The sequence below is a fragment of the Mercenaria mercenaria genome, chromosome 17, assembly GCF_021730395.1.
Source record: "Mercenaria mercenaria strain notata chromosome 17, MADL_Memer_1, whole genome shotgun sequence".
Lineage (NCBI taxonomy): Eukaryota > Metazoa > Mollusca > Bivalvia > Venerida > Veneridae > Mercenaria > Mercenaria mercenaria.
In genome coordinates, this window is record NC_069377.1 from 4,250,143 (window position 1) to 4,263,441 (window position 13,299).

Below are 13,299 nucleotides of genomic sequence, written 5' to 3' on the forward strand. Positions count from 1 at the left end.
TAATTTTAGAATAAAAAATGATATAACGGTGAAATTTGGTTTGCAGGAGATGACAACTATGCCTGCATTTAATAACGGAAAACAATATATCTATTTGAAACATGCTCAGAGAAATCAAAAGAACATGATTTTGTAAAGAAAGGAATACTTGTTCAGCAGACCCAAGGGCTATGTTTGCATATTTTTGTCAGTTTTAAGTTGGTACTTCTGCTATTTTATCTAGTTTCACATAATAGAATTTAATCAAACTCTACATATACCTTTGGTTATCTCTACCTAATCTAAAACAAAAAGAAAATTGATAGGTCACCATTTTAGATTTCGCTTAAATCAAATTACAACGAGGTGGAGTGTGGCGGGCATTAATACAACGCAGGTTGGCACGAAATACTCTTTCAGTGTTCGAGCAAATGACTTAGAAATGTATATATAAAATTATCAAACAGCAGATTTCTTAATAATCGGATTTTAAGGTGTTTCTGAAGCATTTTGATAGCATACAACGGTGAAAGTTTCCGGCTTTTTTTTTTTAACAAAACCTATAGTTTACGAATGTACGGTACGGGTACGGTACGCGATTAGAAACAGCTGTGACTCAATGCAGAGTTGGAGCGTTGGTATAAGTAAAAGACTCCAGTATATGTCGGATTGAAGCAACTTGAACTAAAAGTACTTTAAATGTATATATTTTGTAACAATGGTGATACTAACCCTAACCTTTAGTCAGTATATTATACATTTTGTACATTAAATGCATGCGAACAAACAATAATTTGCGAATTTGTGCCGAACGCGACATTAGATAATCACTTCCGGGCATGCGCAGAAGACCGCACCAACACTGCAGTGAGCTACATCGAAACCAAATTGGCACGGTGTTGGGGTAAATATCGACCTGTCCGGAAAATCTGTAGCGAGTGCCTTTAAATTAACGATAATGCCACATAAGTATTCGAAGTAGATGCTTTAGAAATAAAGATATCGGACTAATAAAATAATAGTTCTTTTCTTCAATCGTCTACGCAGTGTTCTCCCTTACATAGGTAGAGATTTCTGAAGTTGAAGGGAAGCAACTCCTGCGTGCAGTTTGACTTTTCTTAAGAAGACTGCCCCAGTCAAAATAAGAAAAGTCATATTTGAAAACTTACTATTTCGTACTGGTAACAAGAAGTGTTTGGTATATTGTGTTAAAAGCTATAATTTCCTCCACCCTTTTTACACACATATCTATTTCAGCTGGATTTTTACTTGAAAAATATGTATAATTTCACTTTAAACATGACTGCAAAGAGTAGAGTTACATTATTTTGAAAACTCTGAAATAAAATGAAACGAATAAGTCTGAATATAAAGGGTTAAGATCAAAGAAAAATGTTGGTTAATTTACATTGTTTATAGGTTCAAAATATGGCGCGGTGCTCTTAGCTGGACGATACGATGACGATATGAATTTCTCAAACTCATGTGCTATAGATGTTGCTGACATAAAAAAGGTCATCATATCTAAATGTCCATTGGTGGTGGGCATCAGGTAAATATCGCCGCATTCGATTTATCAAGTTTGGCAGACATGTTTCTTCTGTAGAACACAAGGAACATATTTATCTGAAACTTGCACAAAATGCTCACTTAGCAGGTATTTCATTTAAAAGACACAGGTTTAGTTCAATTTTCGCCCAGTACACAAATAACTTTTGTTTCCTTAGAATGTAAAATTATGTATATGTTGTCATTACTTCGCTCAAAATACTCGATGTTACTTCTAATGCGTTTATACAATTGCAGAGAAAAGTATGTGAGAACAATAACGCCAAGCGACAGTACATCACCCGAACACAGCGAGGACTGCATTTCACAACTACAACGCGCTTTCAATGATCTTAAGGAAAATGATATTAAGACTATTTTCTTTTATTACTCAGGACATTATTCAAAAGCAGATGGTTTCATAATACAAAAAAGAAAAGTTGACACAGTGGTGCCATCTAAAGAGCAGGAGTATAAATGTGAACACCTGTCTTTGTCCAATTTCAAAGACATGCTTCGATCTTTTTTGGTACAAAATAATGGCAAGACAGCCGACAGAAAAGACAAGAATTTCATAATTACACTAGACTGTTGTGAAGCGCCTATAATCAGATTAGATGACTCTGCATCTCACGACGACAATATTTCGCAGCTAAATGCTTGTCGACCGGATCAGGCGGCTATTAAAGAACCGGACGGGTCAGGGAGTTTATTCAAGAAGATATTCATACAAGCACTGACAATGAAGTCCACAAACGATAATTGCTTCTTACAGAGGGATGGAATGCGATGCGGTATATGTCCATTTATGGGAGAAGATTTCATTACTATCGGAAGCCTGAATACATACATAGGTAGACATATGAAAGAATACCAAAAACTACTTTGCACAGAGCCACAAATGCCATTGCAGTACGCTTCAAGTGATGTAAAGATAGCTTACTTAGTGGATTCGACGTCTGAACTAAGCTTCACGATGAAATTCGGAGAAATACAAAAGGAATACAAAATAGCTTATCATTTCTTCAACAATACAAGCCAACTGAAGGAGACTTTATTTAATGAATTTATGGGTAGGAAGTTTGTTTTATTTCTGTGCCACTGTTTTTTGTATCTTTGTTAAAGAGTTAATTTTTATTGTTTAGAAATTCAGTACTTTCGTATCATTCATTATAAGTAGCTTTTTATCACGAGAAATAATAAATTATTTAAAAAGTAATTTAATAGGAGTAGGAATGTTTTCAAGTTTACCTTCTAAAGGCATTAGTTCTCTATCAAATCCCATGATTCTTCAGTTTAGGTAGTACTTTTAAGACTAGCAATAGAAAGATTTTTTGCGGTGGAAATGCATTGGTTTCTTAGACTTTAAAATCTAAAGCTACCCCTGCTTGTGTAACATAAAATGCACTATATAGTATAACTCACCATTACACCTTCTTTAAATTGGATAAGCTAGTTCGACTGTGTGACTTACATTTTACAGGAAGACTGAAAATTCGGATTACAGAGTAATACATAAAATAAAAGTTTAGAAACACTGATATCATATCCATTTATGAAAACGTGAAATACCTTCTTTGCATTTCTCTTATTGTATTTTTCAGTATAAAAAGCTACTTTAAAGCGTCTCAAATATATTTTAATCAGTAAGATGTTCTTATAAATTCGGTCTACAAAATAACCTTTACTTTTCAGTAGCAAAATATATAGCTACTAAACAATAATCATCATGGTTGTGTTTCAAAATGCATTTGATTTTTTTCATCAGACAAAATGTTGGACAAAGAAAAAGATTCACAACTTCAATTGAAGGTGGACACTTATAAAGACATTCTTCAAATTGTTGCCAAAACCGGACCTAAAGATAAAGATAAACACAAACTTAAACTCAACAACCTGGCACAAGTTATGTCTGCCTGGAACGGAAAGAGAGAACTATATGTGGAAATGAGAGAAATTTCAACGATAGAAGATGGGATGGTTGGAGTCTTCAATGATGATACTGAAAAGTTTTTATCATTCTTAGATGAATGCAAGTATAAGAAGGTATGTAGTATATCTACGATTTAATTACATGTATTAGAAATGATGTAATGTCAAACGTGTCAATAGTCTTTGAGAAATGGGCAGATACTGCATAGACTGCTTTTCAGCGTTTCATTCTTGTTGTGCATGTTATCCTAATACGTTTATCTTTAATAGTGATGAAAGAAATCACGACGCCGAGGATTGTACTCCAGGTATAAAACTTACATTCTTTTCATGAATTAAAAATTAATGATTTCCAGTTTACCTACGCACGAAATGCTCATGACGAGCCTTTCGGTTCGTTGAATGTACGTCGCCCATCTGTTCGTTGTCGACAACGTCTTTAAAGAACATCTACTAAACAAAAAGCCAATTACAACTAAACTTTACAGGAATGTTTCTTGGGTGGTCCTCTTTCAAGTTCCTTTAAATCTATGTCATCCATGCAAAATCCCAGAAACCGCAATTCCGATTTCAAAGCAATATTGCAAAACAAAATGTTCATTGGGTGACCCTCTACTCAATTCGTTAAGTCATTTTGATTTGTTAAAAGCATGACCACAAGAGGGAGTAAATAGTTTCCTCTGTCAAGAAAATTTTGAAATCTTCCCTTCTTACTGAATTTGGAAAATTTTGAAAATCTTATTCTTAGAAAGCGCTTGCACGATTTTAAAATAATTTCACACAAATATTCCTTGGGTGACCCTCTACTAAACTTCTTCAGATCATTCTTTCAAAAGATTGTCAGAAGGGGCCGGGAACTGTTGCCTTTATGGGGCTATAGTGGAAACTTCTTCTTGTCACAAACTGATGGCTGGATTTCAAAATAATTTGACACAAATTACAAGTGTTCCTTAGTTGATGTGTAGGGGCAAGCTGTGCGAGGCCATCGGAATACGTGCTTAAACTGTTGAACTTTAAAGTATTTCATTGGTATCATATCTCTCCATTAGTAAAATCTTTATTTAAAGATAAGTACGTATTGCATAAATTTGAAAAATGATGAAACTAAAGTATCAGAGGAATTGAGGCAAACAAATGTGTCTTATTCACGTATGTCCGAATTATATCGTCTTAAACGAGCAATGATCTATTGAAACAAAATGTCAAATAAGTAAGTGTCAAGACATCTTATAATACTTAAACTGAACTGTACTGTATTTTATTACAAAGATCTGATAGCAGTAGCTATATGATATAATACTGAGAAAGACGTTTGAAAGTTACGCCAGTACGATTTGTAAAATGTCCAAGATTGACCAAAAAGTAGATGGAAATATTCTTAAAGGTTTCATAGTCTGTGACCAGTACATGATGCATGTTTTGCAATTTTAAGCCATACTTTATCCTGTTATGTGAGTGAAAACGGGAATTTCTGTTGTAAGATAATATATTTGTCCCCAAATGGAATAGTTTACATTAACATGTGTTACGCTATGTTGACGAGGAATATAGGAATATTCGTATTTCTGTATGTGAAAGTGTTGTATGTATATGATTATACATTTTACAGATTATGCTGCATTGTTTGCAAATGTAGGAAGACAGCCTAGGTTATGCGTAAGGCATTAGTAATGCCCTAGTCTTTGGCTGCATTGGCCAACAGGAAATTCATTTCACACAATTTCATAAAAACTATCGCATGTCCTTGGTAATTGTGACATTATTTTTCATTATTAGTTATGTATGGTATGAAATGAAAAAGAGTATCAAAATTGATTTGCAAAGGTAATATGTATTATTTCTACATTTTTACGTACGCAGTAGGCGTTCAAGTACGTTTTATTTTTACAGCAAGAGGAACCGGATCATACCACCTACAAAATTGATTTGGCTCTTTTTGTGAAAGTTAAAGACGACAGTCTAAAGCAGTTGCAAGTGGCAATATTGGCATACCGGAAAAAGGAAAAGGTACCATTTACTCTTGTAGAGACAAAATGCTTAACGAATAAATCTATTGTAATTCACATTTTGAATTTAATAATTAGTTTATTTGATATTACTCGATGAATCTGTCATGTACATGTGTAAACAAATACATGTTTATGTTTTAACAACAGAACGCAGAACTACATATCATACGTCCATGTATGAGAGATGCAAAAGGACTTAGGAAAATGAGAGATGACTTTGTATGCTTCAAAATTGAGAAAGTCAAGACGCCGCTTGAAACAGCTGACACAGAATCGAAGTAGGAAGGTAAGCTGACAAACAATGTAATTGAATACACAGTGTATTTGAGAAATAATAAGCACATATTTCTTTATTTCATCAGTGAATAAACTATAGAAATATAGCAAATTATCAGTATTTGCAATAATTGGATCACGAGTTCGTAGCACGAGTGAATTGATAAGTTTTATTCAAAGATCTGCCTGCATTTTATTATTTTAAAAAACAGTTTTATGCATTGTTTTAAATAAGCCAATGGCCATAACTTAATAACATCCAAAACAATAACTCCGATAATAACCTAGATGTATTAGGATTCGACTCCTTATCCATTATATACGTTAACTTATGATTCAAGAATGTTTTTAAATGTTTTAAAAGTATCAAGAAGTCCTTCTTCTATCCGTGGAGATGTATAGAATGACTTTTAGGAACTCGAGACGAATGTTTTGTACCTGTCACTGCATTGGTTAATCATATAATACAATAGTTGAAAGTAGTAACTTATAAAACCTACATTAATTGTATTTTATAAGCTTTTAAGTCTGTTTTGTTGAATGTTTTCTGCAAATAGCTATACCACTCATACATTCCTATTTCGTTTTCAGCAAAATATTACGACTTAGAGAAACACTTCAGCACCGAAGTAAGCAGATGTCACTGTACTATGATGACTGGTGCGTGCTTATGATAACAGAGTCATTGTGTGATTGTCCTAGCTTTTGACATATTAAATGATATGGACTGTAATGTATTTGCAAATTAAAACGCTTTGTACATGGTGTATATAAGTTAGACAACTTTAAGCCAGTGGAGTATTTGATTTAATTCCAGAGAAATAAAACAAATCATTGTTTTGAAGTTAAGTTTTAAATGGCAAAGAATAGTCTGCTATGACTTTACTTGTGCATGAATATATATGTACGACGTACGCTTTGACTTTTGTCTCCAAGAAGTATGTTTATCCCCTAGTTTTATTGGTTTTACTGGTTTTAACTTGTTAATCAAATTTGCTCTGACAAGTTGAAAAATGCAGAAATGATTAATTTCTTCCATTCTTCAAATGGCTTCTATGTAAGCTAAAGAGTTATCTATGTGTTTCGCATAACATTTGTATACAGTTTTAGTGCTAACAAAATAGAGATATGATTTTGACAAAAAAGGGTTAAGAAATTTGACTACTTTTAGAGCCAAAACAATCAACATGCTTTTGATGTATAACTTTCGACTCGACTCTGTCGCTGTAATAGCAGTTCTGCTTAGTAGCCTCATTATTAATCTCTCTATTATCAATTTTTTTTTGTACCAGATTGGCCTTAAGTATGTGCCTATATAACAGGCTATATGTTTAATAACTCCCAAAAAAATGTTTTTATCTAAGAATATAAACTTCCATTCCTTTAGGCTCTCTATTAAAAGAACACGGTTTTACGAAAAACTAGGTTTCTGTGTTCATTTACTGCACAATAGTTGACAAAAGGAAGTTCTTACAAAGTTTTACAGATAATATACATTTTCAAACTGCTGTTACATGTAATGCAACATTCCGTTACTTCTTGGAATCAGAGTTTAGTTTTCGTGTTATTTTTGGATGAGTAACTCTGGTCAATAATTAAAAAATACATATTGATAAAAGATCTTAATGTGATAGTTCGAAATTAAAAAAAACGCAGATAAGATTCTAGAAACTAACCTTTTTCCTGCAATGATGAATTATGTAAAAGTTTACGAATATATGTCACTACAAATATACTTTGTACACAAAATTTGATGCACATTTATTACAACACGATTTTTTATGAATTTTTAACAGCATATATTTCAAAAGTTTATGCTCTGGTGAAAATAATATAGGCTTTTAGAATAACCCATTATATGATGTTATAACATAAATTCAATACTTAAGTCACAGTGGTACATTTTTTTAGAGAGTCTGGTCGATTCCAGGAACATTTTTGATTTTTGTGAATTACATGTCACCAGTTAAACAACAAAAACTACTTTGCTTTGTCTGGATGAAGTTAATAATACTTTTTAAGGAATATTATTTTTTATATGTTTTTCAGTTCTTAAAAAATATATATATTTCAATTCATCATGTTAAGGTAGTTCCGCATGTTTGGATCAGAATTTTTTCTACAATGTAGAATTTGATTTAAACCTGATTTTTGAAAACTTTAAAATACACTTAGACCATTTGGCAAATAAAAAAGATAGTTTCGAGTGCTTGATTTTTTGCTAGACTAATTTGAAACATTTTGGGCCGTACACAAATTTCATGATAGGCGTTTATGGGAAAATCATAATTTTGGTAACATTTTAACCTATAGAACTTTTTCTACAATGTAGGTGTTAATGAAACTCCTCACAACCTTTGATAAACATACTATCTATAATATGGTGAAATAAAATGTGTAGGTCCGTCTGTTTGTTTTTGAGATATTTGCCCATTATAAATGGGATCCGCGCATTATAGCCTGATTTTAAGACCTTATTTAGAATTATTTAACGTGTGTTAGACATTTTAATATTATATTTTATCTTAAGAAAGGTGGTAACGTAGCCATTTTAATACATTTCCTGGCGTTTTACCATTAATTCACAGAATTTCATTTCCTTATACCGAGTCCAGGCGTTATTCTTTGTCATCGGAATAAATGACGTTACTCTATTACTTCCGGTTTATCAAACGTGCGTAACTACCTTATCTGTATAATTATAATTATGTGATTATAATAATATAAGTGATGTATCTTTCTACGAGACTGTACGCGCGATGAGACACCATCTACAAACGGAAAAGGCGCCTTTCAAAATACTGATTTTTTGCTAGACTGATTTGAAACGTTTTGGGCCGTATACAAGGTTTCGTGATAGGCGTTCATGGGGAAATCATAATTTTGGTAACATTTTAACCTATAGAACTTTTTCTACAATGTAGGTTTAAATGAAACTCCTCACAACCTTAAATAAACATACCATCTATAATATGGTGAAATAAAACGTGTAGGTCCATCTGTTTGTTATTAAGATATTTGTCATCGGAATAAATGACGTTACTCTATTACTTCCGGTTTATCAAACGTGCGTAACTACCTTATCTGTATAATTATAATTATGTGATTATAGATTTAATGTTTTACAGACTAATATTTTGTTAAAGCCAGTTTTCTATGGTAATAATTTACTAGTATATTCATCCTATTTATTGTAAAGGGACTTACCTATCATAAGGAATTATTTTATCTCCTTTTTTGTTCTCTCCTTTTTAAATGTACTTGATTATATTTTTACATCCACTGTGTATTTTGTGTAGAACGAAAATGTATTGTTGTCATCAACAAAATTGGTAAATATTATAAGTGACATCTCTTTCTGCGAGACTGTACGCGCGATGAGACACCATCTACAAACGGAAAAGGCGCCTTTCAAAACCTTGATTTTTTTGCTAGACTGGTTTGAAACGTTTTGGGCCGTATACACAAGTTTTTATGATTGGCGTTTATGGGAAAATCATAATTTTGGTAACATTTTAACCTATAGAACTTTTTCTACAATGTAGTTGTTAATGAAACTCCTCACAACCTTAGATAAACATACTATCTATAATATAGTGAAATAAAATGTGTAGGTCCATCTGTTTGTTTTCGAGATATTTGCCCATTATTTATGGGATCCGCGCATTATACCCTGATTTTAAGACCTTATTTAGAATTATTTAACGTGTGTTAGACATTTTAATATTATATTTTATCTTCAGAAAGGTGGTAACGTAGCCATTTTAATAAATTTACTGGCGTTTTGCCATTAATTCATAGAACGATTTCATTTCCTCATACCGAGTCCAGGCGTTATTCTTTGTCATCGGAATAAATGACGTTACTCTATTACTTTCGGTTTATCAAACGTGCGTAACTACCTTATCTGTATAATTATAATTATGTGATTATAGATTTAATGTTCTACTGACTAATATTTTGTTAAAGCAAATTTTCTATGGTAATAATGTACTAATATATTCATCCCATTTATTGTTAAAGGGACTTAATTTACATAAGGAATTATTTTATTTCCTTTTTTGTTCTCTCCTTTGTAAATAATGTACTTGATTATATTTTTACATCCACGGTGTATTTTGTGTAGAACGAAAATGTATTGTTGGCATCAACAACATTGTTAAATAATATAAGTGATGTATCTTTCTGCGAGACTGTACGCGCGATGAGACACCATCTACGAACGGAAAAAGGCGCCTTTCAAAATATTGATTTTTTTTTGCTAGACTGATTTGGGCGGTAAAAAAGGTTTCATGATAGGCGTTTATAGGAAAATCACAATTTTGGTAACATTTTAACGTATAGAACTTTTTCTACAATGTAGGTTTAAAAGAAACTCCTCACAACCTTAAATAAACATACTATCTATAATACTGTGAAATAAAATGTGTTGGTCCATCTGTTTGTTATTAAGATATTTGGCCATTATTAATGGGATCCGCGCATTATACCCTTATTTTAAGACCTTATTTAGAATTATTTAACGTGTGTTAGACATCTTAATATTATATTTTATCTTCAGAAAGGTGGTAACGTAGCCATTTTAATAAATTTACTGGCGTTTTGCCATTAATTCATAGAACGATTTCATTTCCTCATACCGAGTCCAGGCGATCTATAACATCGGGATAAATGACGTTACGCTATTACTTCCGGTTTATCAAAGGTGCGGAACTACCTTATCTGTATATGATTATGTAATTATAGATTTAATGTTTTACAGACTAATATTTTGTTAAAGCCAGTTTTCTATGGTAATAATTTACTAGTATATTCATCCTATTTATTGTAAAGAGACTATCCTATCATAAGGAATTATTTTATCTCCTTTTTTGTTCTCCCCTTTGTAAATAATGTACTTGATTATATTTTTACATCCACTGTGTATTTTGTGTAGAACGAAAATGTATTGTTGGCATCAACAAAATTGGTAAATATTATAAGTGATATCTCTTTCTGCGAGACTGTACGCGCGAAGAGACAGTATCCAAATCTGGAGGTCCATGCAGTGCCTTTAAAGATAGACAGTCTAACATTTTTATGATTTATGAAAGATTTTCAGGAGAAGAAGCTGCTATGTATGTTGCCAGCTACAGTAAGTAAGGCTTGTGTTAAGTGCTGTGTAGCAGCCGTAAAATGTCGCCCCGACTTCCTCTCAGTGTTGTTATATTTTCTGGTCGTTCGGGATCATTGATTTCAACTCGTTTAGATTTGAAAACTGAATACTGCATAAGCCGGTGCTAGGGGTCGTGGGCAGTGTTGCAGTTTCCATTACTGCTCATGAACAGACTCAATCAAACCGAGTCTGCAATTTTCACAGTTTGCCTTGTTCCCGATGCTTCCGAGGGATCTACTTTTTAGATTTTGTGTAAGATTGTGCATTAAGACGTGAGATTTTCGCCAAATTATGCCAATACGGTTAATATACAAGCCTTACATAGTCTTATTTGCTACATGTTTTCTTGAACACAAACATTTTATACAGAGTGTAATATGTTAGATGTTTCCTGATAAATCATTTGACTGAATGATTGTAATCATTAACCACTTTGTATATGGATTGTTAAGGTCATTTTAGTTTTTTTAACGTACAACCTATTGATTGCCTTTACTGAATCAAGAATTGAGATTTAGTAGAAGGGAGATTATATTCTATTTTAGGTAGAACTTATATTTGCTTGAATGCGGTGTAAACGATTGCTTTGTATAATACATTAATATTACAGCTCAATGTGTACCGTTTTGTTATATCTACTTGTACTTTGGGATCATGGAGTTCATTCAATCTTTATCTAGAGAAGCCGCTGTTAGGGAGTGTGAGGGGGTCTTGTACATTTCATTACCATTATAAGTATAGTTTAAGTTGTGTTTAGTATAGCTTCAGTTTGTTGTACAGAAGTTCATTTTACTTTAATTTTTGTTTACGTATTTATCAGCTTAATCTTATTTTTCATAGGAGATAGGAATGTAATAGGATAAAATTCTTACCACTTTCACTTTCAATTAATTTTCGATCATTTTTAGTATCAACCTCGCTATTTTGGAAACTCTACTAAATGTTAAGATGATAGGCCTTTTGTCATTGGTTAGAGTTTTACTTTTCTTTATTTTTATTGGTGGTTAGGGTATTTAATTCGTGTGAGAACTTGTTTATACCTTGATTAATCAGTCAGTTGTAACATGTTATACCTATGACCGCATATATACCGAGACAAAAATGTGTATTGCCGCCTCTAAGGACAGTATAAAAAAGCGCAGCATTGGCAAGTAAGTTTGGACCCAGTTCAATGCAAAACGATTATCGTTGACCTTAATACGGTTACACCTAGTATATATTATATTTTCAATTACATTAATATTAAGTAAAAGATAATTCTTTAAATATCTCTCAAATGAAATTCCTTAATTTCCAAAATAATTTCTATCCAGTAAATCATTATAATTGAATATATGCAAAATGAAATAAATTAGTAACAATAAATGTCTTAGTTGTTCTCTAAAGTAACAGGTATCCAGCATTCAGCCCCACACATAAAGTGTATTTATAGTTATACGTCCGTCTGTCTGTCATACACCAATAATTGTGATCACTCGCTGTCCGTCAGTCCGAGATTATGCTGAGAGCCTGGCGCCGCTGTTACACTGAAATACATGGTGGTGTCGCAAGTTCAGAATTATGTTTGTGATTTACAATGCTAAAGTCTAAACAACGCAAAAATGAAATGTCCATATTTTGGCAAATCACTTCGAATGTGAAAAATTCTAGACTCTTGCAGATGATTTATTTCCCAAAATTGAATTTCAACCGTATTATATTACTCTACAAAAACCGAATGATTGTTTAAAAAACAACCGATAGCAAACTATTCAATATTCATGTTTATTCGTTTATTAAATCTCATTCATGTATAAACCAACATTGACATTTACAATAAAAGCATTAAGACAACATATGCATAACCAATCTGTAAAGAACTATAAAAATGTACAGGAGACTAGGCCTTGCACATTTTATGACTTGACTTATGGTTCTGCAAAGATAATACATGCATAAACTGCATAGATGAAATCAATTATTTAGCATTATTGTAATAGTAATATCATAGACAGAATTTCAGAAATATCTTCCAAAACATTAGAATTAGACAGCCTTTTGAAAACGTTAAGAATCAGTTAATTTATTGGTGGGTGCTAGGGTATTTATATATATATACAGTCAAACCCGGCTGCAGAACCTCCCTTGGGGACTGAAAAATGCCGGTATTTGTGAAAACATATATTTTCTCAAGACAGGTGACGTGTGACCATAGTAAGCAGGTTATATTTTTTGGAGGCTGTCTACAGTACGGGTCTGACTGCATAAGGGAGTTCAACGGTTCTAAGACAAAAGTGAATGTACCAAGTAATATAGCAAAAACAAAACAAATTATGTGGGATAAGGCCGTGACTTTATTGTAAATTTTCAAATGAAAATTATGGCATATTGTAAATATATAGCATGGTATATATGAAAATA

At 32.4% G+C, this 13,299-nt stretch overlaps 1 protein-coding gene across 1 annotated transcript; it reads left to right on the forward strand.

Moving 5' to 3' along the window:
- The first annotated feature begins 1,400 nt into the window (after nucleotides 1–1,400).
- On the forward strand, nucleotides 1,401–10,394 carry LOC128550231 (uncharacterized). The gene is made up of 6 exons (XM_053528839.1): nucleotides 1,401–1,531; nucleotides 1,786–2,600; nucleotides 3,296–3,573; nucleotides 5,350–5,466; nucleotides 5,616–5,754; nucleotides 6,336–10,394. The coding sequence occupies exons 1-5, from the start codon at nucleotides 1,446–1,448 to the stop codon at nucleotides 5,748–5,750; spliced, it is 1,431 nt and encodes a 476-aa protein (XP_053384814.1). The 5' UTR covers nucleotides 1,401–1,445; the 3' UTR covers nucleotides 5,751–5,754; nucleotides 6,336–10,394.
- The last annotated feature ends 2,905 nt before the right edge of the window (nucleotides 10,395–13,299 follow it).